The sequence below is a fragment of the Drosophila yakuba genome, chromosome X, assembly GCF_016746365.2.
Source record: "Drosophila yakuba strain Tai18E2 chromosome X, Prin_Dyak_Tai18E2_2.1, whole genome shotgun sequence".
Classification (NCBI taxonomy): domain Eukaryota; kingdom Metazoa; phylum Arthropoda; class Insecta; order Diptera; family Drosophilidae; genus Drosophila; species Drosophila yakuba.
The window spans coordinates 10,301,145-10,324,262 of NC_052526.2; the positions used below are offsets into that span (position 1 = coordinate 10,301,145).

The 23,118-nt window shown below is 43.0% G+C and overlaps 4 protein-coding genes across 14 annotated transcripts; 3 read left to right on the plus strand and 1 right to left on the minus strand.

Moving 5' to 3' along the window:
• The first annotated feature begins 91 nt into the window (after positions 1 to 91).
• On the plus strand, positions 92 to 10,129 carry LOC6524907 (low-density lipoprotein receptor-related protein 4). Of its 4 annotated transcripts, none has more exons than XM_015190455.3 (14): positions 92 to 226; positions 1,143 to 1,347; positions 1,824 to 3,139; positions 3,201 to 3,322; positions 3,395 to 3,586; positions 3,650 to 5,115; positions 5,533 to 5,748; positions 5,817 to 7,048; positions 7,112 to 7,503; positions 7,571 to 7,696; positions 7,761 to 7,878; positions 7,937 to 8,435; positions 8,577 to 8,734; positions 8,797 to 10,129. In XM_015190455.3, exons 2-14 carry the CDS (start codon positions 1,296 to 1,298, stop codon positions 8,935 to 8,937), a joined length of 6,030 nt encoding a protein of 2,009 aa, XP_015045941.1. In that variant the 5' UTR covers positions 92 to 226; positions 1,143 to 1,295; the 3' UTR covers positions 8,938 to 10,129. The 4 variants fall into 4 exon arrangements, with proteins under 4 accessions (XP_015045941.1, XP_015045942.1, XP_002100747.1 ...); XM_015190456.3 differs by lacking the exon at positions 92 to 226 and adding an exon at positions 248 to 347; XM_002100711.4 differs by lacking the exon at positions 92 to 226 and adding an exon at positions 272 to 887.
• An 866-nt stretch (positions 10,130 to 10,995) lies between these two features.
• LOC6524908 (gamma-aminobutyric acid receptor subunit alpha-2) lies at positions 10,996 to 13,687 on the plus strand. The gene is made up of 6 exons (XM_002100712.4): positions 10,996 to 11,220; positions 11,565 to 12,200; positions 12,260 to 12,342; positions 12,404 to 12,606; positions 12,724 to 13,296; positions 13,351 to 13,687. The coding sequence occupies exons 1-6, from the start codon at positions 11,174 to 11,176 to the stop codon at positions 13,657 to 13,659; spliced, it is 1,851 nt and encodes a 616-aa protein (XP_002100748.2). The 5' UTR covers positions 10,996 to 11,173; the 3' UTR covers positions 13,660 to 13,687.
• A 517-nt stretch (positions 13,688 to 14,204) lies between these two features.
• Positions 14,205 to 17,569, plus strand: LOC6524909 (gamma-aminobutyric acid receptor subunit beta-like). The gene is made up of 8 exons (XM_015190457.2): positions 14,205 to 14,355; positions 15,127 to 15,343; positions 15,474 to 15,645; positions 15,714 to 15,895; positions 15,946 to 16,103; positions 16,416 to 16,919; positions 16,986 to 17,207; positions 17,274 to 17,569. Exons 2-8 carry the CDS (start codon positions 15,267 to 15,269, stop codon positions 17,447 to 17,449), a joined length of 1,491 nt encoding a protein of 496 aa, XP_015045943.1. The 5' UTR covers positions 14,205 to 14,355; positions 15,127 to 15,266; the 3' UTR covers positions 17,450 to 17,569.
• A 191-nt stretch (positions 17,570 to 17,760) lies between these two features.
• LOC6524910 (ran-binding protein 16) lies at positions 17,761 to 22,909 on the minus strand. 8 transcript variants are annotated; one of them, XR_001453822.2, is made up of 17 exons: positions 22,678 to 22,909; positions 22,216 to 22,611; positions 21,923 to 22,152; positions 21,662 to 21,761; positions 21,386 to 21,601; positions 21,184 to 21,330; positions 20,443 to 21,122; positions 20,077 to 20,369; positions 19,402 to 19,961; positions 19,205 to 19,343; positions 19,069 to 19,146; positions 18,949 to 19,010; positions 18,754 to 18,893; positions 18,571 to 18,690; positions 18,427 to 18,488; positions 18,265 to 18,352; positions 17,761 to 18,177 (listed from the first exon to the last, which is right to left on the minus strand). XR_001453822.2 is itself a non-coding variant. In XM_015190459.2 (17 exons), the coding sequence occupies exons 1-17, from the start codon at positions 22,678 to 22,680 to the stop codon at positions 17,864 to 17,866; spliced, it is 3,420 nt and encodes a 1,139-aa protein (XP_015045945.1). In that variant the 5' UTR covers positions 22,681 to 22,909; the 3' UTR covers positions 17,761 to 17,863. The 8 variants fall into 8 exon arrangements, 5 of the variants coding, with proteins under 5 accessions (XP_015045945.1, XP_039231866.1, XP_015045946.1 ...); XR_001453823.2 differs by having other exon boundaries at positions 17,761 to 18,211; XM_015190459.2 differs by having other exon boundaries at positions 17,761 to 17,977; positions 18,265 to 18,344.
• Positions 22,910 to 23,118: the final 209 nt, after the last annotated feature.

Below are 23,118 nucleotides of genomic sequence, written 5' to 3' on the forward strand. Positions count from 1 at the left end.
TTTTGCTAACTTTGTTGTTGCAAATTAATTTATCCCCACTCTCGAAACGCAGACAAAAGCTTCTTGCTTCCCAGAAAAGCTTAAGGATTCGGAGAAAACTTTTAACAGCGCACGAGAGTTGAGTGGAACACTCGCGTCCGCCGACTTCGCTTTCGCGTCAGAGGGATGCTGTAATCCCCTGAAATTTTATATTCGTTATATTCCCGAAGAAGACAAGAGACGTGCTGTACGAAAATAATTTTTCATTCACGTAAATTACCCACACAAATGTGTGCGGAACAATTAGCTGATTCAATTGTTCTTGTCGTTTGCTAAATTGGAATTGAAAAGTGCCAAAGTTTCAGGAGGTTCTTTTTGTTTAATAATACTGTGTTTAATATGCATATGTTTGCATGTGTGGTGCGCATGACACACATACATAAATGCCAACAAAGTCCCAAAAATCGCATTCGTTCGCAGGACGTTATAAACACCTTTATACACATCTTGGAAATGCCAAACTCAGTGCCAAGCCCACGCAACTTATAAATAGGATATATGTATATTGAATGAAGTAGTGACATGAGTGGATAAGAAGTGCCGCATGATATTTGATCCATTGAAAGGGTCCCGGGCCTACAAAGTAATCATCATGTTGCGATTTAACCTTCCATTTAGTGAGACAACGTAATGCGAAAAATGTTGAGGGCGTACATCGCAATGTTTTTTTTTAATTGTTTAACTAAAAGTGTATAAATCGCAAAAATGACAGTGCAACAATAAGAAAATAATAAGCAACAGAAGTAACCTAGTGCTTGCAAATGAGATGAATAAAATAAAATCTATTGAGTGACACCTACGCAAAGAACAAGTGTGCTTGAGTGTAAAATATACAACATATACAGCAGGTGGGCGGGTTTTGTGCATAGTAACCAACCTCCCCCGAGCCCCAAACCAAAACTTTTGATTATGCATCCAATAACCAGACAAAAAATCATTAAGTGAATTTCATTATTTTAAAAGTTACACCCCGCCCCCTCCGGAAAACAAATTCCAAACTCTAGATCCACCTCGGTAGCAAAATATGTTATACGCAAGCGCTCAATACGAAAACTTCCTTCTCTCTCCCTCCCACCCATCTCACCCACTCTTTCTCTTAACAGAATCGAAACAACAGTTAGCGGAGAGCAACATTACAGCAGCAGCAGCATCCGCTTAGCAGAGCAGCAAATGCTTCGGCAGCAAAAGCAGTAAAGCTCGCCACCGCTACTACGTTACGTGCCTATGAGTGGGCGAGTTTGTGTACATGTCTGGACATGTATTTGACAGCCTTTCCCTTTTGGCCATTGGTATGCTTCGTGTGGCTCTGTAAGTATTATTGCCCTCGGAAACACGGATACGAATACGAATACGAATAGGATTCGTCCTGGGAGGGAGGGGATCCCTGTTAACGCCCACGATGTGGGATTGGACCAACAGCACTTTTCCTCAATGAAAACTTGCCCAGGAAAACTGGCCAATTGAGCAAATTCTCAGCTTAGGGGGTTTAATTGAAATATATGCAATCTATAATGTATACACAGCATCATAGAACCAGCAACGAATTTATTGCATTTTTTTTCAATTTAAGATATGGGAGCATTGAATGTGAAAGGAGTTGTATTTTTATAAGAAATTCCAATGGTATGGGTGCAATTGCAAATCGTGTCATTTGCTGTCTGTTTTGAAGGAGGATGAGGGTTTTATTTGAACTACTTGTAGAACATGATGACGATGATGATGATGATGTGGGGCATCAAAATAGTCATAATAAACTAATCAGAAGTAAATGGTCCTTCGACTAGGTCTCGGTCTAGGCGACTTGACGAAACTTGCTGTGAAACGTAACGCGCCCCATTATGGAATTCAACCGACAAACGCACTGGGTCGTTGGGATTGGAATAAGCACAAGCAGCTGCACTCGGATGCCAGGATCGGGCATTTAGAGGCGGGCAACGAGTCGCGGGAGGACCAGCTGTCGGAGGAGCTGGGCAAGTTTGGCGAGAAGCTCTTTCCCGTCTCCAACTATCCGCCCTATCAGCAGAATAGCGAGGATAGCCAGGAGGTGCATCACAGTGGCGAGGGTAGATTGCATACGATGGAATCGTCTGTGCCATCCAAGACCAGAGTACCCGGTGGCAGCAACGGCAACGATACACCCAAGTTCCGGAATATTGGCGCCCAGCGGGGCCGTACCGAAATAGCCGGCATACGCGAGGCTGATCGAATCAGTTCACGTGGTCGAGATGGTTTTATTGGTGGGCCCAGTAACAAACAGAAGCCCTTTAGAGTCAATCTGGCCGTACTCGTGCAGGATGATCCCAGTCAACCGGGTGAGACGTACTCCAATTGCCAGAACTCGAATGAATCCGATGAGAACTGCAATCCCGACGAGGATGCAGTGCCGAATTTGCAAAGGGATTGCGAGAAGACCGGGCTACATGTGATGTGCCCACGAACCTTTCGATGCATTAGCAAGTATTGGCTTTGCGATGGCGATGATGACTGCGGTGATTACTCGGATGAGACGCACTGCGGCGCCAGGACGAATTGTACAGAGGATCAGTTCGAGTGTCTCAATGGATTCTGCATTCCACGAACGTGGGTCTGCGACGGTGAGAACGATTGCAAGGACTTCTCCGACGAGACCCACTGCAATCGCACCACCTGCACGGATGAGCACTTCACCTGCAACGATGGCTACTGCATCTCCCTGGCCTTCCGCTGCGATGGTGAGCACGATTGCAATGACAACTCGGATGAGCTCAAGTGCGCGGCGGTCATAAACAGCTGTCCGGAGGGCGAGTTCAAGTGCCGCGGCGGATTGGGTGGGGCAGGTGGGCCCAGTGGCCAGTGTATACTCAATCGCTTCCGTTGCGATGGCGACAACGACTGCGGCGACTGGAGTGACGAGGAGAATTGCCCCCAGAAACCATCACTATGTACCTCGAACGAATACAAGTGTGCCGATGGCACCTGTATCCCGAAACGCTGGAAGTGTGACAAGGAGCAGGATTGCGACGGCGGAGAAGACGAGAACGATTGCGGCAGTGTGGGTTCGGAGCATCCATTGACCTGCGGATCCGATGAGTTCACCTGCAACAATGGGCGCTGTATTCTGGTATGACATGTGGTGTTGCCTCATCTTTTGTAACTCATTGAGTTTCTTGTTGTCCATGCAGAAAACTTGGCTCTGCGATGGCTATCCAGATTGCGCGGCTGGAGAGGATGAGGTTGAGTGCCACCTACAATGCGACCTGGGACAATTTTTATGCCCAACCAAACAAAACCTAACAAATCTTAAGTGAGTTACATTGCTCACGATGTGCTCTTATAGCAAACAATACAACTCTCAATTCCCGATTGTGTTTTCCAGGATATGTGTTCATCAGAAGCACATTTGCGATGGCCACAACGAATGCCCCGCCGGCGAGGATGAGGCCGACTGTCCCAAGGAGCGCAAGTGCTCGGAACCGAGTCCTTGCGAGCAACTCTGCATTGAAACCAACGCAGGATTGAACGAGTGTGCCTGTCGACTTGGTTATGTCATGGACAAAAACAAAGTCAAGTAAGTGCTTATTTGTTTACAGGGTATTTCGAACGATATTAATGCGATGACACGATTGATCAGCTGCACGGATATAGATGAATGCCAGTACCTGACCAGTCCGGTTTGCTCACAAAAATGCCACAACACTATGGGTTCCTTTAAGTGCTCCTGCGAAACGGGCTACATACTTCGTCCAGATCTGAGATCTTGCAAAGCACTGGGTGGTGCGATGACCCTGCTGGTGGCCAATCGGTGGGACATACGACGGGTGACATTGAGTAATAACCGGTATACGGCGATTGTGAAGGGACTCCACAATGCGATCGCACTGGACTTCCACCACCGCAAGGGCCTGATGTTCTGGTCCGACGTGTCCACCGATGTCATCAAGATGGTGTATATGAATGGGACGCGAGTTCGAGACGTCATCAAATGGGGTCTGGAGTCGCCGGGTGGCATTGCTGTCGACTGGATACACGATCTGCTATTCTGGACGGATTCGGGCACGCGGCGTGTGGAGGTCTCTAATTTCCAGGGTAACCTGCGCACCGTCATCGCTTCCTATGATCTGGACAAGCCGCGGGCCATTGTTGTGCATCCGGGAGAGGCGTTGGCCTTCTGGAGCGACTGGGGACCGAATCCGAAGATAGAGCGCGCCTACATGGATGGAACACAGCGAAAAGTAATCATATCAAAGGGTGTGACCTGGCCAAATGGTTTGGCAATTGACTTCCCCAACAGCAAGCTCTACTGGGCCGATGCCAAACAGCATGCCATCGAATGCTCCAATTTGGATGGCAGTGATCGGAACAAGATCCTCAGCACCCACTTACCACATCCATTTGCCCTCACTCTCTTCGAGGACACCATGTACTGGACGGACTGGAATACTAAGACTGTGTCGGCGGCGAATAAGATAACGGGCAAGGAGTTCAGAGCGGTTCATGAGAATTTCCATTTCCCGATGGACATCCATGCCTATCATCCGGCTCGACAGCCGGAGTATGCTGATCGTTGCCAAAAGGATCGGCGGGGTCTGCGTGGCGGGTGTTCCCATCTCTGTTTGCCCAACCAGACATCGCGTCGATGCGGATGTCCGATTGGACTTTCGCTGAAGGAGGATGGCAAGACGTGTAAGAGTACGGCCGACAAACTGGTGCTGGTGGCACGGCGCAAGGACATACGCTTGAGGCATCTGAGGGACAATCAAGCGGATCCCAACGATGTTGATATGATTGTACCCCTGGATAATCTAAAGCATGCCGTCGCACTGGATTGGTGCAGCGACACGGACTTCATCTATTGGACAGACGTGGAGCGCAGCACCATCAATAAGGCGCATCTCAATGGCAGCTACCAGCAGCGAGTGGTGCACTCGAATCTGGTGTCGCCAGTGGGTCTGGCACTCGACTGGATAACCGATAAACTCTATTGGACAGATCCGTCGACGAATCGCATTGAGGTCGCCACCACGAATGGAAAGATGCGCACCTTGCTCATATGGGAGAAGCTGTACAAGCCACGGGATATCGTTGTAAACCCGATTGGTTAGTTAAACACGTTTCACTTATCTATGTCATGTATTGGTGTGTACAGCTGTAAGAAGGTACATCGATCCTTATGTCGGTGTACTCATTAAGATACTTGCTAATGTCCTGCATGAACTGGAGGTCCTTTTTGGTACTCCATTATACTTGTAACAGTCGATTCGTCATTTGCACGCTGACACTCAGTCTAGAGAGTTAAAACACTCGAGTTCTATGCTCAGGTACGCCCTGGTTCTGGCTTTCGAACGCATGTCCCAATTTACTTATTAAAATGCCAACAAAATCAATGTGCATTCATTACCATTTTGTGCCAGCGTTTTAACAAGTAACTGGGCTCCTACACATGTAATCAATTGTTATTTTCCATATTCTAGGGGTATATCTATTGTGCTAATTGTTATTACTTGCCATTTTCAGAGGGCTTCATGTTTTGGTCGGATTGGGGTGATGATCCAATGATTGAACGCGCCAATATGGATGGACATGAGCGCGTCACCATCACATCGAAGAAACTGATATATCCCAATGGCCTGGCGATTGATTACGAGAAGAGCAAGATCTACTTCGTTGATGGTGGCACAAAGACGTTGGAGAACATGAATTTCGATGGCAGCGGACGCCAAGTTATTCTAAGTAAGTGTTCACTAATGATTCAGTTGGTTGACCAACTTGTAACCTAATATACTTCGCCTTATGCACAGATGGACTTGGCCATCCCTTCGGCTTGGATGTGAACGAGGGCCGTGTGTTTTGGACCGATTGGGATACCAAGTCGGTGATGAGCGCCAATAAGCTGACTGGCAAGGACACCAATGTCATCATCGCCAATAGCACGGACCTGATGGACATCCGGGTGTTCCATCGCACTCGCAGGCGCATCTTCAACGCGTGCGACAAGCTGAATGGAGGTTGCTCGCACCTCTGCCTCCTGAATCCCACCAGTTACACCTGTGCCTGCACCGTGGGAGTTCAGCTAAAGGAGGATAGGCACACATGCTCCGAAGGACCCACGCAGTATATACTGTTCGCACATAGAATCGATATAAGGCAAATATCATTGGATTTCGATCACCTGATCGATGTGGTGCTGCCACTGCCGCCGATCTCGAATGCGGTGGCTCTCGATGTCGACCGGAAGACGGGCTACATCTATTGGTCGGACACCATTGAGAACGTGATCATGAGCTCGAGTCCAGATGGTCTGCACGTCCAGAAGATCGTTGGCGATAGCCTGGAGAATCCCGATGGCCTGGTCGTCGATTCGATTGGCCGTACTATTTATTGGGCCGATGCCGGTCGTCACACCATCGAAGTGGCCAGTCTGGATGGTAGCAATCGGCATGTGATTGCCTACAAGGATCTGGAGTCGCCGCGTGGCTTGGCGCTGGATTACGAGGCTGGCCTCTTGTTTTGGACCGACTGGGGGCACTATCGCAAGATTGAGAGATCCCATTTGGATGGCAACGAGAGGTCACGCATTGTGACCGCCAATCTTGGATGGCCCAATGGTCTGTCCCTCGATTTGAAGAGCAAGCGAATCTACTGGGTCGATGCCCGCCTGAAGACCATCGATTCCTGCGATTATACCGGCAATCAGCGCAAGTTGATCATGTCGTCGCTGCACCATCCGTACGCACTAGCTCTGTCGGATGATAATATTTATTGGACGGACTGGAAGTCGAAGGCGTTGCACATGACGGAGAGACGTAACATCAGTGCCAAGCGGGATATAATCACCAATATCGATGGGCTGATGGACATCAAGATCATCTATCAGAATCAGAATCAATCAACGATGAAAAATGTGTGTGGAAATAACAACGGCAACTGTTCGCATCTATGTCTACGTAATCCATCTGGATATTCATGTCAATGCCCCATTGGATTGCGATTGCGCCAGAATAGCACAACTCAGTGTCAAAATCTACCAGAGGTATGGTCTAACTAACTATACTAACTATTAGCAAACCCAACTAAAGACAGGATTATCTTACAGGACTATCTTCTTATCGCTTTGCGTTCGGGAATTGGCATGATTTCGTTGAATTCCGGAGATTTTATGGACGTCGTTTTGCCCATAAACGGAGTGCATGGAGCAGTTGTACTCGATTACCATTACCGAAAGAACCTACTCTTCTTTGCCGACGTTAACTTGGATGTCATTCGTAGAGTTAACCTGTTGAACTTAACCGAGAGCAAGGTGATTGTCGGTACGGATGTGCTCACGCCCAATGGAATAGCCGTCGACTGGATTGCGGATAATCTGTATTGGTCCGATACTGATCGCAAACTAATCGAAGTATCTCGACTAGATGGAAGCTGTCGCAAGAGGATCGTCGAGGATAACTTGGGTGACCCACGCTCACTGATTGTGCATCCAAAGAAAGCGTAAGTACAGCTCTATCCGTACCATGTAGTTACTATTTGCAATTAATATACTACGATGTCTTTGTAGCTACCTGTTTTGGTCGGATTGGAGCTCGCCTGCGAAGATCGAACGCAGCTACTTGGATGGCTCAAATCGCACGGTGATTATAACATCCGGCATCGGCTTCCCAACGGGCCTCACCATTGATTTCATGTTAGTTACTCTATGCGGTGCCTAAACTTGTATAATCCTTCATAATTATATTACTATTTTGCAGCAATCGCCGATTGCTTTGGGCCGACGCCCTGGAGGACAACATCGGGCAGGTGGATTTCAATGGCAAACGTCGTCAGACCATTGTTCCTTATGCACCGCATCCTTTTGGTCTGACTTTGGTAAGGATGACTTAGGATGATGCCCTTCAAAATGCACTAATTGGGAACTTAAATTTAGTTTGAAAACAGTATATTCTGGACGGACTGGTACAACAAGTCGGTGTATAGGTCGCAGAAACTGCCGCGTAGTGGATATGGCAATCCGTTTGAGGTGCGCGATGCCCTAAGTGGCGCACTGGATATACGCGCTGTATCGCTGAACCGTCAGCCCAAGAGTGTGAATCACTGTGCCCAGGATAATGGAGGCTGTACGCATCTCTGTCTCAATCGCAATGTGGACTACGTGTGCGCCTGTCCGGATGTGTTGGATCCCAAAGATGTGGCATGCTCCATCAAGCCGAAGGTTTTGGTGCACGCCAATTTGGAGAACGATCAATTGCTGGAATATTCCGACGAATCCACCGATGATTCCACACCGCCCGAGCTACTCGGCGAGTCCAATAACCATGGTGATGATGGCCATACGAAGAAGAGCGATCAGGAGAGGGAGTTTTTTGTACTCGTGGCACTGGGCGTGGTCATTGTTATGGTGGTCATCATAATACTTGTTATTTTCAGTAAGCAAATGTTAATGTTCGGTGGCGGTAAAGAAATCTCTGGAGTCCAGAGATTTTTAGAGATTTCTTTGACCTTCACAATGATATTGATTTCATTTCGAATCTAATCTTTATACCATACCGATTATGCTCTACTTACAGTGCTTGCTTTCAACACGAGCAAGAAGAAAAATAAACGCAATTCCCGCGGCTCCAGTAGATCTGTACTAACCTTCTCAAATCCAAACTACAACGTTGATGGCACGCCGATGGAGCCAAAGACGAATATATGGAAGCGTTTTAAGTACGACAAAACCCATGTAAGTCAACTGGCACGATTGAATCATTGAAAGTGCTCGACTATATTCGCAATTCTTTTTAGCAGGAACGAGCCGGGGTCTACGAAGAGCGGAGTCTCACCACGGAGACGGCTTCCTCGAGCCTCTTTGTACCGACTCCATCGCCGATGGCGTCGCCCTCAACAAAAACAATCCAACTGACAACGCTCTCGACTATCACATAGCTGGCATAAATAGTAAATAGTTGTAAATGGCCCACAAAAGGGGATTCTCAGAAACCATTTACCGATTCATGCCATTATCGTGATTGAATTGATTGTAAATGTGAAAAAGTAAACTGTTTTTAATTTGCTCTTGAAACCCCAGTAGAAAATTCTGTACTTTTTTTGTGTTTTTTTTTTTTTTTTGTTTTTTTGTGAAAGTGCAAACGTGTCCTGTTAAAGCTCAAAACATGGGGGTTTTAAGATAATACAAAATGAATATATTATATATGTAATATGATATATTATTCAATTATGTAATCAGTAAATTATTTTCCTATTTTGTAATAATAAGTAATAACTATTAAGTAATTCGGGTGCTTCAACTTTGAAACAAAAGAATATCCTACTGTTGGGCGCGTTTTTTGTTTGCTGATCACGAAATCGATATTGAAAATTGAAATGACCATAACATGGTTTATGTTTATGTCCGATTGCCAATGATAAAATCATTGTCAAGTCCAATCATAAACAACACAGACAGTGCAAGCGGAAGTTCTTCGGTGACTTCCGTTTCCGCGTCGCGATAAAGTGCAAATGTCGAAAAACTTCTAGTTCTCTTATTTTATAAATGTATGTGCTAGACTGTTGATTTAAGTCTGTATGCAAAATTGTAATGTATGCAAACGTAATTAAACGAAGAGGTGTTAACAACAATTTCCAGAGCCCAAGGAATACAAACATCGTTTGTGGTTCCCATGGTTCACATAAATGTTATTAAACGGGTTTTGGTTTTAAGACATGTTTTTTCAAAATACGAAAATCGCGAACTTAATTCCATTCAGGGATTCGGCAAAATATCTGGTAACTTAAGTTTTCTATCCGTGTTTGTAAATATATTTTTTGCTTGCAGATGTATAAACTATTAAATACACAAATAAGCATTCTTTTATTTGCTCAACAATTTCGGGGCAACATGATTTTCGTCATATCTTTTTTACTCAATTATGTTCTTGGCATTTTTACGCTGAATCGAGAGGGTATCATATTTTGGCCAGAATAGATTGTAATTTTTGTAAAGGTACTAAAAGAGTTAAAGGTTTCGTGTTTTTAGCGAGAATGCAAAATGTAAGGAAATGTTTACCATCGGGGATGATCATTCTGGATATATGTGGTAATATCTACATTAAATGTTGTTACGAATTTACTTAGTGTATCTAATGTGTGTTTTATTTTTTGTGTTGTTCGACTTTCATTTCGAAAATTAACGACATAAAAGTGCCATTGCCTAATTCGATTGAATGCACATCGGTACGTAAGTATTTCTGCGTATCCCATAGCCTTTGGCACCGCTCACGGATTAGAGTGAGAGAGGAGATATACAAGTTGGGCATAAGGATAATGTGTCTCAAAAGCTTAATCTTGACGAGCTTTACAAAAGCCTAGCTGGGCTTTTCCACCTCGTGCCATGGTTTCTACAAAATTTGCTTTCTCGATAAACTTTTGAACAGAAATAATTCTAATATTAAATCCTTGTACAGTAAAAACATCTTTAAAAACCGATAATAGAAGCCTATTCAAAATATTTAGTTGACGGTTTAGTTCGAGCACGGTTTTTTGCCGGTAAAAGCTCGTCGTATTCGTCGCGGGAGTGAATGCGAGGATCCAGGTCAATGCTCCAATTTAGAGCGAAAAATGCATTCGTATCTTGAATTAACTTTGGAGTTCACTGACCTTGGCTTGATCGAAATGCGATCGGGCAGGTTTTTTATTTAACTGACAATGTTCATTCGTTTGTCCTAACTAAATTTATTTTTTTATTTAAAAAAAAAAATCCCACGACCCAGTTTTTTATAATAAATTCCACTAGAAATTAATTTATAATTTTCCATTTAACATTCGTTGTAAACTTTTGCATGCCCAAGCTTGTGCTTTTTTGCAATCATCTAATGTACTGGGTGTCGCTTAAATTTCATGCGTGCTGCCTGTTCTAATGCGAAAAAAGGGTTTTGCCACTAATGGACATAAAGTAAAAGGCGTCTTGACTTAATTGCAACATGCTTTGCGCATGGCGAATACAAACTGTGCCAGCGGCTATTGATGCTGCATTATATAAAGCATGTCACAACGTGCAGCACTTTCAATACGGACAAGTCCAAATAGTGATGAGAATGTCGGGATTTCGGTGTGCAGCGGTGTAACAAAAAAAGGGCACATCCAGTAAAAAATATATACAATAAAATCCCCTAAACCTAAAGTGATGTTAAAAATGGTTCGAGTATTGCTAGTTCCATTCCTTATAATCGGGTGAGTTTTCCAACAGAAGTTAGTTCTTTAACTAGAATGTAGATTTGAATGTATCTTTTTGTATACTAAGTACTCAGCAAAATTTGGGGTATACAAAACTTAATCAAGCTAAGTGCCGTCTCAAATTAATTTGACTGACACTTGCAGCAATGAAATATTAATCCATGCCCGTCCATATTCGAAAATGCAGCACACAACGGCTTGTGACTTAGCTAAAACGGAAAGCAATCAATAAAAGTTGACAAAAGAGTCGATTGATTTTTATAATCCCTACACTCTGGGCGGAAGTGAATGGAAGTGAAAGGACAGCAGATAATTTATTCAAACTTATATCAATGTTTCAGTTTTATAATCCACTTCTGTACGTGTGACGATGGCACTTCCTCAGATCTTCTGTATATAAAGACTTTGGAGCCCGCGCCGATTTTGACCAAAATGCCGAATATAACAAATGAGTTTAGTTCAAGAATCTTCAATTCTTTTCGCATATTGCCATCGTCTAAACCAAAAACAAATGGATCGCTCAACCGGAGTCAAAGCCCCACAAACTTAAGTTATTTCTCCGAGATTTCCAATCAAAGACGAGTTCGAAGAAAGGCAGCGGCCGACATGCTAAGCCGTAATATTTCGATGATTTTGGAAAACCTACTCAAGCGCTACGAGCAATCCCAACTGCCCACTCATGGCCAGGGCGTTCCGACGGTGGTGCAAACGAATATCCTAATCCGGAGCATGGGACCCGTGTCCGAATTGGACATGGACTACTCGATGGACTGCTATTTCAGGCAGTACTGGCGGGACAAACGGTTGAGCTTCAAGGGACCCATCAAGAGTCTATCGCTGAGCATCAAAATGCTGGACAAGATCTGGAGACCTGACACGTACTTTTACAACGGCAAGCACTCGCAAATTCACATGATTACTGTGCCCAACAAATTGCTCAGACTGGATCAGAATGGCGGCATTCTTTATTCAATGAGGTGTGTTAAGAAATTTCTATCTAAATTCCTTAAATAATCAACATTTTTGGGTAATATAGACTAACGATTAAGGCCACATGTCCCATGGAGCTGCAAAACTTTCCAATGGACAGACAATCATGCCCCCTAGTAATTGGAAGTTGTAAGTTTATTAACATTTATACATATATTCACCTTGTTTTATTCCCCTTTCAATTCATTAGATGGCTATATCAACCAACAGCTAATCTATGAATGGAAAAATCAGGACGATGCGGTGTCCTTTGTTCCAGGAATGACTTTAAATCAATTCGATCTGATTAGCATGATGCATCGCAATTTCACAACAGTTCGTCGCGAAGGCGATTTTTCAGTCCTGCATGTGGCTTTTAATCTCAAACGTCACACAGGATACTTCCTCATTCAAGTAAGATACACATTAATACATTAAAGAGTGTTTAGAAGTATGCTACAACTTGTGTAAACCTCTGAAATATTCTTTAAACATCCGTATTAACTAATTGGTCTTTACAATGCGGTTTAGGTATATGTTCCCTGTATACTGATCGTGGTTTTGTCATGGGTCTCCTTCTGGATACATCGCGAGGCCACCAGTGACAGAGTGAGTCTGTGCGTGACCTCAGTGCTGACCCTATCCACCATTAGTCTGGACTCACGAACCGATTTGCCAAAAGTCAAGTACGCCACAGCTTTGGATTGGTTTCTATTGATGAGCTTTCTATACTGCATTGCCACTCTGTTGGAATTTGCCGGAGTCCACTACTTCACGAAACTCGGAAGCGGAGAGAGTCCTCAGCTGGAGGATCAGTGGGAGGACATCTGCATAGCCAACTCATTATCGGATCATGCCGGTGAGGTCGATGGTGATGGTGAAGCTGAAGCTGACGCTGATCCATTTGCGGATGAGGACTCCAGTGATGGTAGTGAAAATGATGAAAACGAGGGCGGCGTCAGTGAGTCCGTTGAGTCGAAAAGCGGTGTCTGTGTCTGCAACAAAAACGATGCTCTCGGATTGGAATATGAGGTTTCGTTGCAGAATTCACTAGCTGGAGCTGGTTTTCTCAAAAGAAATGCAATCTTTTGCCCCACATATACGGTGAGTTAAGTTTTAATGTACCAAAAAAGCAACTTGAATTCGTTTATTTATCAGGACCCATCGTACATCCTGCCAAACACCATGGAGAGAACCACCCAAACGGAGCCCCCGGCCGTTTCCCGATTGCATCAGATGTGGATGTGCCTGAAGAGCGACAACAGTTTCCGGAAACAACGAGAACGCAACGCGGCGGCCCAAAAGAGCGAACAAGGTGGCGCCAACTGCTATGTCAATAGTGTATCCCTAATCGATAGGGTGGCGCGTATTGCCTTCCCCATGTCCTTCGCATTTCTGAACCTACTGTACTGGTGGGCATACGGCATGTACAAAAAGGAGTTCTCATGGTCCAATATGAAGGCATAGAGTTGATTAATAAACGTTGATTCTAAAATTGAATTGATTTTTGAATGGATGCTACTTGGGCATTGTTTTGCCGGCAAAAGCTCGTCGTGCGGTGGGTGACCGCAATAAATGTGTCTTAAGTGCCAATCAATCCGTTTCTATTTCTGGATCTGTGTCAGTGTGTTCAAATGCATTGCTCGGACATTTTTGTAGGACAATTCTCGAAGCATGTTTCCGAAATATGAAAATTCAATTGAAATTGGAAATATAATTTAATATATATACAGTCTAGAGCTCCTAAAAGCGATGCATACATATTTTTTTGAATGTTTATTTAGCATACAGATTATTTTATTTCAAAAAGGTACAAAGCTTTTCGCGAGCTTAACCGCGCGATGTCGCTTTACAAAAAGCACAGCCTCATTGCCAAATCTGAAGGCGAAAAGGACATCCATGGAAAGCACAGGCCTACGTATGTATTTGATAACACGAACCGACTTGGATAATAGGGATGCGCAATGCAGGTCAAGCCGAGCGAAATGAACTCACCCGAGAAGCTCCCGCACAAGCATCTCTATAAGCAATTATTCATTAGATAGATATAGATACTGTGGGTGCTCGCACGCAGTTCGCAGCAGTTCGAGGCTACGCGTGAACCAAAGGACCAAAATACAATATACAAATATACAAAAATACTGACAGAGACGGGTAAACGAGGTGCGAGCGGGAAAGGGAGAGGGAAGCGCAGCGATTAAGTGATAAAGTTTCCCAATGCATTGCGTTGAATTTGCGTTTTATTCGCTAGTGCTGCTTGATATTGATATGAGCGAAAGGGCAAGAGGAACTGAAACTGGTGCCCCAAATGCATAAGTAGCTTGAATTGTTTGCATTCGATTGTAATGTGCTCCAATCTCAACATAATGCTTTCGTCCACCCAAATCGGCTTCTTTTTTAAATGTGCAAGCTCGCGTACACGGCATCATTTGGTGGGCGTTAAAAAAACTGGTGTTTGAATAATAGTTTTCATTTCAAAAATATCAACTGACCCAATAGATGTCATGAAAAGCAAGACCTCGAAAATTGTGTTCGGTAGCAAAACTAAAAAAGTCGGCGTGTAACAAGGACATCCGCTCGGCGTTGCCACCTTGTGCAGGTGTTTTAAGACCAGCAATTAGTTTAAGGACATAATTACGGTGCAATTAAATTCTTCACAATAATTGTTTCGCTCACGTTACATAATGGAACGAACTTAAGAACAGTGTATCCGATAGGACTGCACTGCACACTACTATTGTTCATATTTTGCTTGCATTTTTATTGATACCCAAACCATTGCTGAAGAATTCGCGTTTTTAATTGTTCAGGGATAATAAAGAAAGTGCTGAAGAATTCGCGTTTATTTTGTTTACTTGTTGTTATACTGTTTTGCTGTTTATAGTTATTCCTTTGTGTTGTACTACAAAACCACGAAAACGTTGCAATCCACAGCTTTTTGAAACATGCCAGGGTAAGACAGCCAGATGCCTTTGATTCTGCTACCACGATGCGAGACCAAAAGCTGGAAATGACAGCGCAATCGATTCCAAAAAGTTGAGACCCAACAAACGACACAAGCAAAAGCTGTCAATATGACATGTTTTACGCGCGTCGGAGTATCCTGTAGTCTGTTCTTTTTCCTACTGGGCGCCCAGCTACAATTGATTCGGTAAGTGGATTGAGTAGCATAGCCAATTTGTATTATCATAAAAAAAATAACAGATGATATCATTCTGCGAACCTGAATATTGAAAATGAGCAGAACATTTATTTATTATGTATTTGATGTATTTTTTCAGATGTATTCGAAAGGATGTACTAGCTGGCCGCCTTGAGAATGTCACCCAAACAATATCGAACATACTGCAAGGATACGATATTCGACTCAGGCCCAATTTCGGAGGAGAGCCCCTACATGTCGGCATGGATTTGACCATAGCCAGCTTTGATGCCATATCAGAAGTTAACATGGTAAGTGCATTGCACACTATTTGGGTACATGATAATTCTAATTGCGTTTTTGGTCATCAAATCATTAGGATTACACGATAACAATGTATTTAAATCAGTACTGGCGCGACGAGCGTTTGGCATTTAATATCTTTGGACAATATTTCGAAGACGAGAACGACGATGGCATAAGCGATGTGTTGACCTTATCCGGAGACTTTGCTGAAAAGATATGGGTACCGGATACGTTTTTCGCCAATGATAAAAACAGGTGCAGCAAAACCATTATAAATGTACCATTTCTAAACTATTCTGTTTCAGTTTTCTGCACGATGTCACCGAGAGGAATAAACTGGTGAGACTGGGCGGCGATGGAGCTGTTACATATGGCATGAGATTCACCACGACCCTCGCCTGCATGATGGATCTGCACTACTATCCATTGGACTCCCAGAATTGCACGGTGGAAATTGAGAGCTGTAAGTGGACTCCTGGGAAATTCCTTTTTTTTTGTACTTGGTTAATGGATTAACTTGATCAAATTTATGATGATAAGGCATTTGTTTATGGCTAGGACTCATAAAAGATGTACATTGATATGCTCTTCTTAACAAAGAAAATATTTAAAATTACTTGTCTGACAGCGTAGATAGTATTAAAACTTGAGAAATTTAAAAGTTGTTATAATCAGATGAAGTAAAATCTCAAGATTGCTTTATATAAATAACTACTACTTAATTACTTATCACTAATAATTAAAATATACGTTTTAAATACTCTCAACCTTGCAGATGGATACACGGTCAGCGATGTGGTGATGTACTGGAAGCCAACGCCAGTGCGCGGAGTGGAGGATGCGGAGCTGCCGCAGTTCACCATCATTGGGTACGAGACCAATGACCGTAAGGAGCGGCTGGCCACCGGAGTCTATCAGCGGCTCTCGCTTTCATTTAAACTGCAACGGAATATCGGATACTTTGTGTTCCAGACCTATCTGCCCAGCATTCTGATCGTAATGCTGTCGTGGGTCTCGTTCTGGATTAACCACGAGGCGACTAGTGCCCGGGTTGCATTGGGCATCACCACGGTGCTCACCATGACCACCATTAGCACGGGTGTTCGCAGCTCACTGCCGCGCATATCGTATGTGAAGGCCATCGACATTTATCTGGTCATGTGCTTCGTTTTCGTGTTCGCAGCCCTCCTGGAATACGCTGCCGTTAACTATACTTACTGGGGCAAAAGGGCTAAAAAGAAAATAAAGAAGGTCAAAGAATGTTGTCCAGGCAAGATCGGTAGGTCTACACTAGAATTCGTGCCGTATATACCCAATGTTTATACAAAATAACCCACGACCATAGGAAAGAGCGAAAGATCCGAGACGTGTTCAACGACAGAGGACATTATCGAGCTGCAGGACGTCCGAATGAGTCCTATACCTTCTTTGCGAAGAGGTACCTACAATGCCACCCTCGACTCCATCGGCACCGAGACCATGAATTTAGGAAAGTTCCCCCCAAGTTTTCGAATAACTCGTAATTATGGCACCGGACACAGCCAGCTTAGACGTCGCGCCCAGAGGGGTAAGCATGAAACGTAATCTTATATTAAACATATATTATAAACTAATGTTGAAATCCGATTCGCAGGAATCTCTACCCGCCCACGCATGTTGCATGCCCTTAAAAGAGGTGCCTCCGCTATTAAGGCCACCATACCGAAGATCAAAGATGTCAATATTATTGACAAATACTCCCGAATGATATTTCCGATCAGTTTTCTTGCGTTCAATCTTGGCTACTGGCTGTTTTATATTCTGGAATGATATATATAACGTGAACGAGTAATTAATTCCCCTAGCAACAGAACCATGAGACCCAAATACGACTTTTTATAACCTCCATAATAAAGATTGACTTCGCCATAGTATTTGGGCGTACCTGAATTATTAGCATGACTCATTTTTCTGCTTCACTCATCCGCTGGCTTAAAAATATACAAAATAACGAATGATGATTAAATCAAAGTAAGATAGGAAATCAATTTTGGTTAAGGTGCGAATCATGTGACTATTTAGAAATACAAACGTACGTGACCGCCCATTTCCCAATTTTCCATTGAGAGAGAACGCACTGATTATCAGTTTCTACTGTTTACTACTCCAAATCGCTTATAGCTAGTCTTACGTCTAGCGATTCTATATTTAATCCTGCATCCATTGTCAATCCGCTCCTTCAATTCAATCGAATAACCACCAATGCTCCTCGAGCTCTCCGTTAGCACTAATGTGGCGAGGACTCAGGCTCACTGGGTTCGAATCCACCGTCGCACATTGGTCGATCACACGAAAACGCTGGCCAAAAGTCCAAAAATCAATATTAAGAGCTCAAGTATTTTGCGCATTCGTATATTACAATAATTTACAGAATTGAGTGAATGAAATACTGCAGAAACAAAACTTGCATAATTTGCCATATGGAACACATTTCACCCCAAATTTTTGTTGTCGCCGGCGATATTTTCGAATACTTTTTATTTCCCACGTTTTCGTTTCTGTAGGAATTTCCTCATTTAGTTATGTAAAATACTGTCGGAAAAAAAATAAACACAAAAAAAACACTAATGCACAACCGGACATACCCGAACCATGGAATGGTTCCCGGAATTCGCATTTTGATCCGCTGCTGAAGATGCGTTTGTCGCGATGTAATCAGCACCGCCTATGTAACTTACAAATTAGTGATAGTTTAAAATAACATTTGAAAACGGAACAAACTAATAATAATAGTTAAAGCTACACACCTGTTGTGGACTTTGGCAGGTTAACTACATCGCGCCGAAATGTTGACAAATTCTGTGTGAATCTAAGCAATAAAAAGTACATGGTTAATATTAAAGCAACAGCAGATGGGCCTACATATATACATGTCAGTTTTTACGACTCACTTTTCTTTGTTTTTACTGGAAACATTTCGCTCAATGCCGACCATCAGATCATCGAACCATTGCGCCATTGTCTGTTGCTTTTCAATTGGTTGACCACAGATAATTCTATCCTTTAAGGATCTATTACAATAAATAAAAAACACGCATTAGATCGGGCTTTGGGATATAGTTTATCTTTCTTACCGGTAATAGTCCTCATAAAGTAATATGAGAACCAGCAATGGACGTGACATGGACCACTGGTTTCGACAATCCTCTGCCAACACGTTGTTCAGTAATGAGGACATCATACTCTGGAGTAACTCAGAATTCATTTCAACAACCTGTGAGGAAATAAATAATTAAATAGTGCTCCGCGTTCTTTCTTTTCATACAAACCTTTAAGAATTGCGCATTTTCTTGATTTAAGCTACGGAGCTTTTTGTTTGGAAATGTAGAAACTACAAAATTTTCAAAAATTAAGTTTAAAAAAGTTACACTTTATGATTTACAGCATACCTTTCATCTGAAGCTGTTTAAAAATGTACGACACAATACTATCCAAAATTGTGCAGCAACTTATATAAATGGCCGAGTCTAAAATGAAATATGTGTTAGAAACATCTTTGAATGCTGAATATAAGTGTGGGCACACCTAATGCGGCCAGTCCTTTGGTAAGACTTTTTAAAATGTAAACGAATGCAGCAGGCTCCAAGGCAGCCAAGTAAGAAACATGATCTTGCGACAGACAATTTAGTAAGTTGTAGTAGGCCGTTGATAATTTTGGGTATTCCTGCAATTTTACAATTAATTTTCCAATAATTAATCCACTTTATCATATAGTTACTCACAAGTAAATCGCTCTGTTCTATGGTAAGAATCAACTTGGCGATAATATTGAGTACACTGTCCAATGTATCATCTCCGTACAATTTAAATACCCCACAATTGACATAGTTGCCGCCAAGTGAGTTCTTTAAGATCAAGAAGCATATGGCAATTCCCTTCAGTCTCATCGGGTAAAGTCGATCACGTGGAACTTCTTGGTGCAGAATGCGATTGCCGTATATACAAATTAGTTTCGAGGCCTCGCGGAATAGGAGAATGCCCATTGGGCTGGATACATTGCCTGCCAGCCTTTGGGTGCGGCAATGCACTAGTTCGGCAAACAATTTTAGAATTGGTGTCGTAACGGCAGGATCGTGAGCCCACAGCTCCATCGCACGCAATAGTATGGGCAAATAGTCTGCATAATACAACCATTCGAAAAGCATGGTGTATTGAATGCGCGCGTTGAGCGGCAGCGCTAATCCACGGAGGTCTCGAGCCAAGCCAATAATGGCCTTTTTAGCCTCTTCATTAGAGAAGATGTTATTGTCCATCAGCACAGAGCCAAGGGACTCGAATTGATCTAGGTAAAAAATAAATTAGTATCTGAGAATGTGAGAAATGAAAGGGTCATTTTCAGCAAAATGAAATTGTTGTGGAATCTTTGCAAATGCCCGTATATCGATTTGTAAACTGACTTGTTAAAGGTTCCAAAAAATTGTAGAATCTTTCTTCATCCTCGCCCAAATCGAACATCAGTAATCGGCCTAATGAAGTATAGAACATTGTGCGACATCTCATCTCGCTCAAAGTGGAATTCGTTCCTAGGAATGGGAAATGTTCGCTTGTGTGATGTGTAAGCATAAACTGGACTTCTTCTAGACGTGCCAGTTTGCGCACAGAATTAAAATGCACAGAGAGATCGGATAATAACATCAGGGTTTTGGTGATAATCGGCTCAGAGCGTCCCCAAAACTTTAAATTTGTAATTCTGAAAGATGTAGATGTAAGATGTATGTTGTTAAGCCTTTACGTCGATTCAATTTAAAATATAAACTACTTACATTTTGCGATTAATAAAACTTAAAAGCATTTGCTCGTCACTCAGTCCAAAGACCTCGCTAAGTCTCTTGTTCAAATTGGCTTTTTGCGCCTGCTCGCTGCTATGCATTTTTCGGACCTGGTCCAAAAAGCTCAGTATCGCCAGCTCCAGCTTTTCGCAACCCGCTTGGGGCAATCGAGCATCGGTGAGGCTCATCAGTTGCAGGACCCTTATCACGAGCTCCGCGTCCATTGTGTCATGCTCATCGCTTGTCGTAACCGAGAGGCGACCCACTATTGCCGACCCAATTATATACACCAGCCACGTTAATTGTAGCTCGTGTATAGTGATATCTATGGTATTAGCGTTAGGCGTCTGCAGCAAGTTCTCATACTCTCGGGCTTTTTGATCGAAATGCTGGACAAGCAGACTAACCGTCTTGTTATACTCGCACCTTTCGATTACCGACAGTTGCTCCAGCTGTTGCTGCACCATACACAGATCGTCTAGGGGATCATCCAAGTTGTCACGGACAATAACAGGAACAGCATCCAGGCGCGAGTCAATATAGGCTTTGATAACCTCCGGGGTGTAGGTACCTAGCAAATGCGGATCCGGGGACTTTACATATGGTACAGACGCAACCATGCGTTGCCAAAGTGTGAGTAAGTAATGTACACTGTTCGGTGCAAAAAGCCATACCTAAGGGTAGAGAATGGGTGTAAGATTTTACCAGGCCCACAAGATTCAAGGATGTACATACATGTAGGGATTGGACAGTAAACTTAGCTATTAGTTGGATTGCTTCTGCATAACATGGGACCGCTATAAGTTCACCCAATTGATAATTAGACTTAAGACGAGCTAGCAAACGGCAGAACTCGTGATAGTTATCTGGGTCACTCAAGCCCTGTAAGAAATCGTTAGCGAAATATGTCTTAGATAGCTCTTCTTTGAGTACTTACGTGGAGGGTATTTAAAATATCTCTGACTCCTTCTACCAAGTGCGTTAGAAATTTTGTTCTCTCAGAATTACTAAAAAGAGAGCGACGCACAGATGTCATTTGAACCAGGCAGGATATGGAGTAGCTAGCTAAACCATTGGGCAAAATTTGGTATAAATCAAAAAAGAGTTTAAGTGTGTTCGAATCTAAGAATGCAGGACGCCAAGCTGTGGGTATCTACGTACAAGTTCAATTTAATAGAGTATCCAAATATATTAGTTGCATTTGCGTACATACCTGAACGTTGTTCATATCATCCGCAGACTCATCTGTGGAACTGCCAATGAAGTCGAAGCTCAGGCAATTTTTCGTTAGACGTAAGACGTGTGATATTAACCTAAAATAAAAAACAAAATTAACCAAATTAACTAATAATGTAAAACCATTTCACAGTAGTATCCGTCAGATCCTGATCATGAAGATACAAAAAGTAATTCTAATGAATGGCCATTCTTGGTCTGATCTATTGGATAATATACTACAGCATAGTTAACTCACGCTTGCTGCGACTCGTCCATGAAGTTAATGTTTTTGCTATTATCACGGGCTGTGATCAGCAGAGAGCAGGATAGCAGAAAGGTTTCAAAGAGTTGCTGGTCCCGATACGATGTGGCTATTTTGCGATTTTTGGAGAAGGACAGGTGCACGTCCATCTCGACAACTGAGTTCATCTCACAAACCAGTTGTGACAGAATTTGGACGCCAATGGTGCAGTGCTCCACGGAGCCCTAAAATCGATTAATCATTTGAATTAGAAATAGTTATTTAACAACAAAAAATGTACGGGATACCTGCAAGAACTTTTTGACATCTTCCAATAGGTTTTGGAACACCATTTCCTCCTTGAACGAATCGAACCATCCGAACTTGGTTATCTTCGCCAGCAGAGTAACCAAGGCCTGGACAACAAAGTGCTGCAGATTGGGTACGGTGGCCAGATAGTTAAGAGCATAGCTGCGAATGTCAATCCTTTGCTCCAGACTTAATCCCTGAATGAGTTTGGTGAGTGTGGAGGCGGCCAGTAACTGGGCGTAGCTGGAATCGGCTCTGTCCAGCAGCAACTGGCATTTGGGCAGCGCATCCTGGCTGCTTACAAATGTGACTAGGGCTTTTTCCGCCTCGGCACGTATTCTTATGTCTGTGGCTTCATAGAGTTGCTTGCAAAGCACCTCCAGTTGTTGTATATCCTACAAACGCCATTAATTCGCTTATATTTACGTACTCTAAGTCAACAAGGCGCATTAAATACATACCATAACGATGAATACCGGAATTTGCTTAAAAATAAACTTGACAATTGTGGAAACAAACAAACAAGTGTGACCAAAACAACCGAATTTGAAATAGTTGCGATATTCTTGCACTTGTTGAACTGCAGACCCAGGAACGCCGTATTATCGCGGTGGGGAGTTTTTGTTGGCAAGGACCATGCCAGAACGGGACGGCACATATATTGCAAAGTGTAAATTATTTTAGTAGCTAGTACCTTGAAGTTGCAAAGTCTGTGTTAAACTGAATTTTGACTACACTACATTCTATTGACACGGTTGCTTAGATAAAATTCTTTTGCGTTGAGAATTTTCTAAATCTCATTTACTACGTTAGGAATTACACTTTGTACGCGTATTTAAGCACCAGTTTAATGGCTAAAATAAAAGAGTAAAATATCACATACAATAATATAATTTATTACT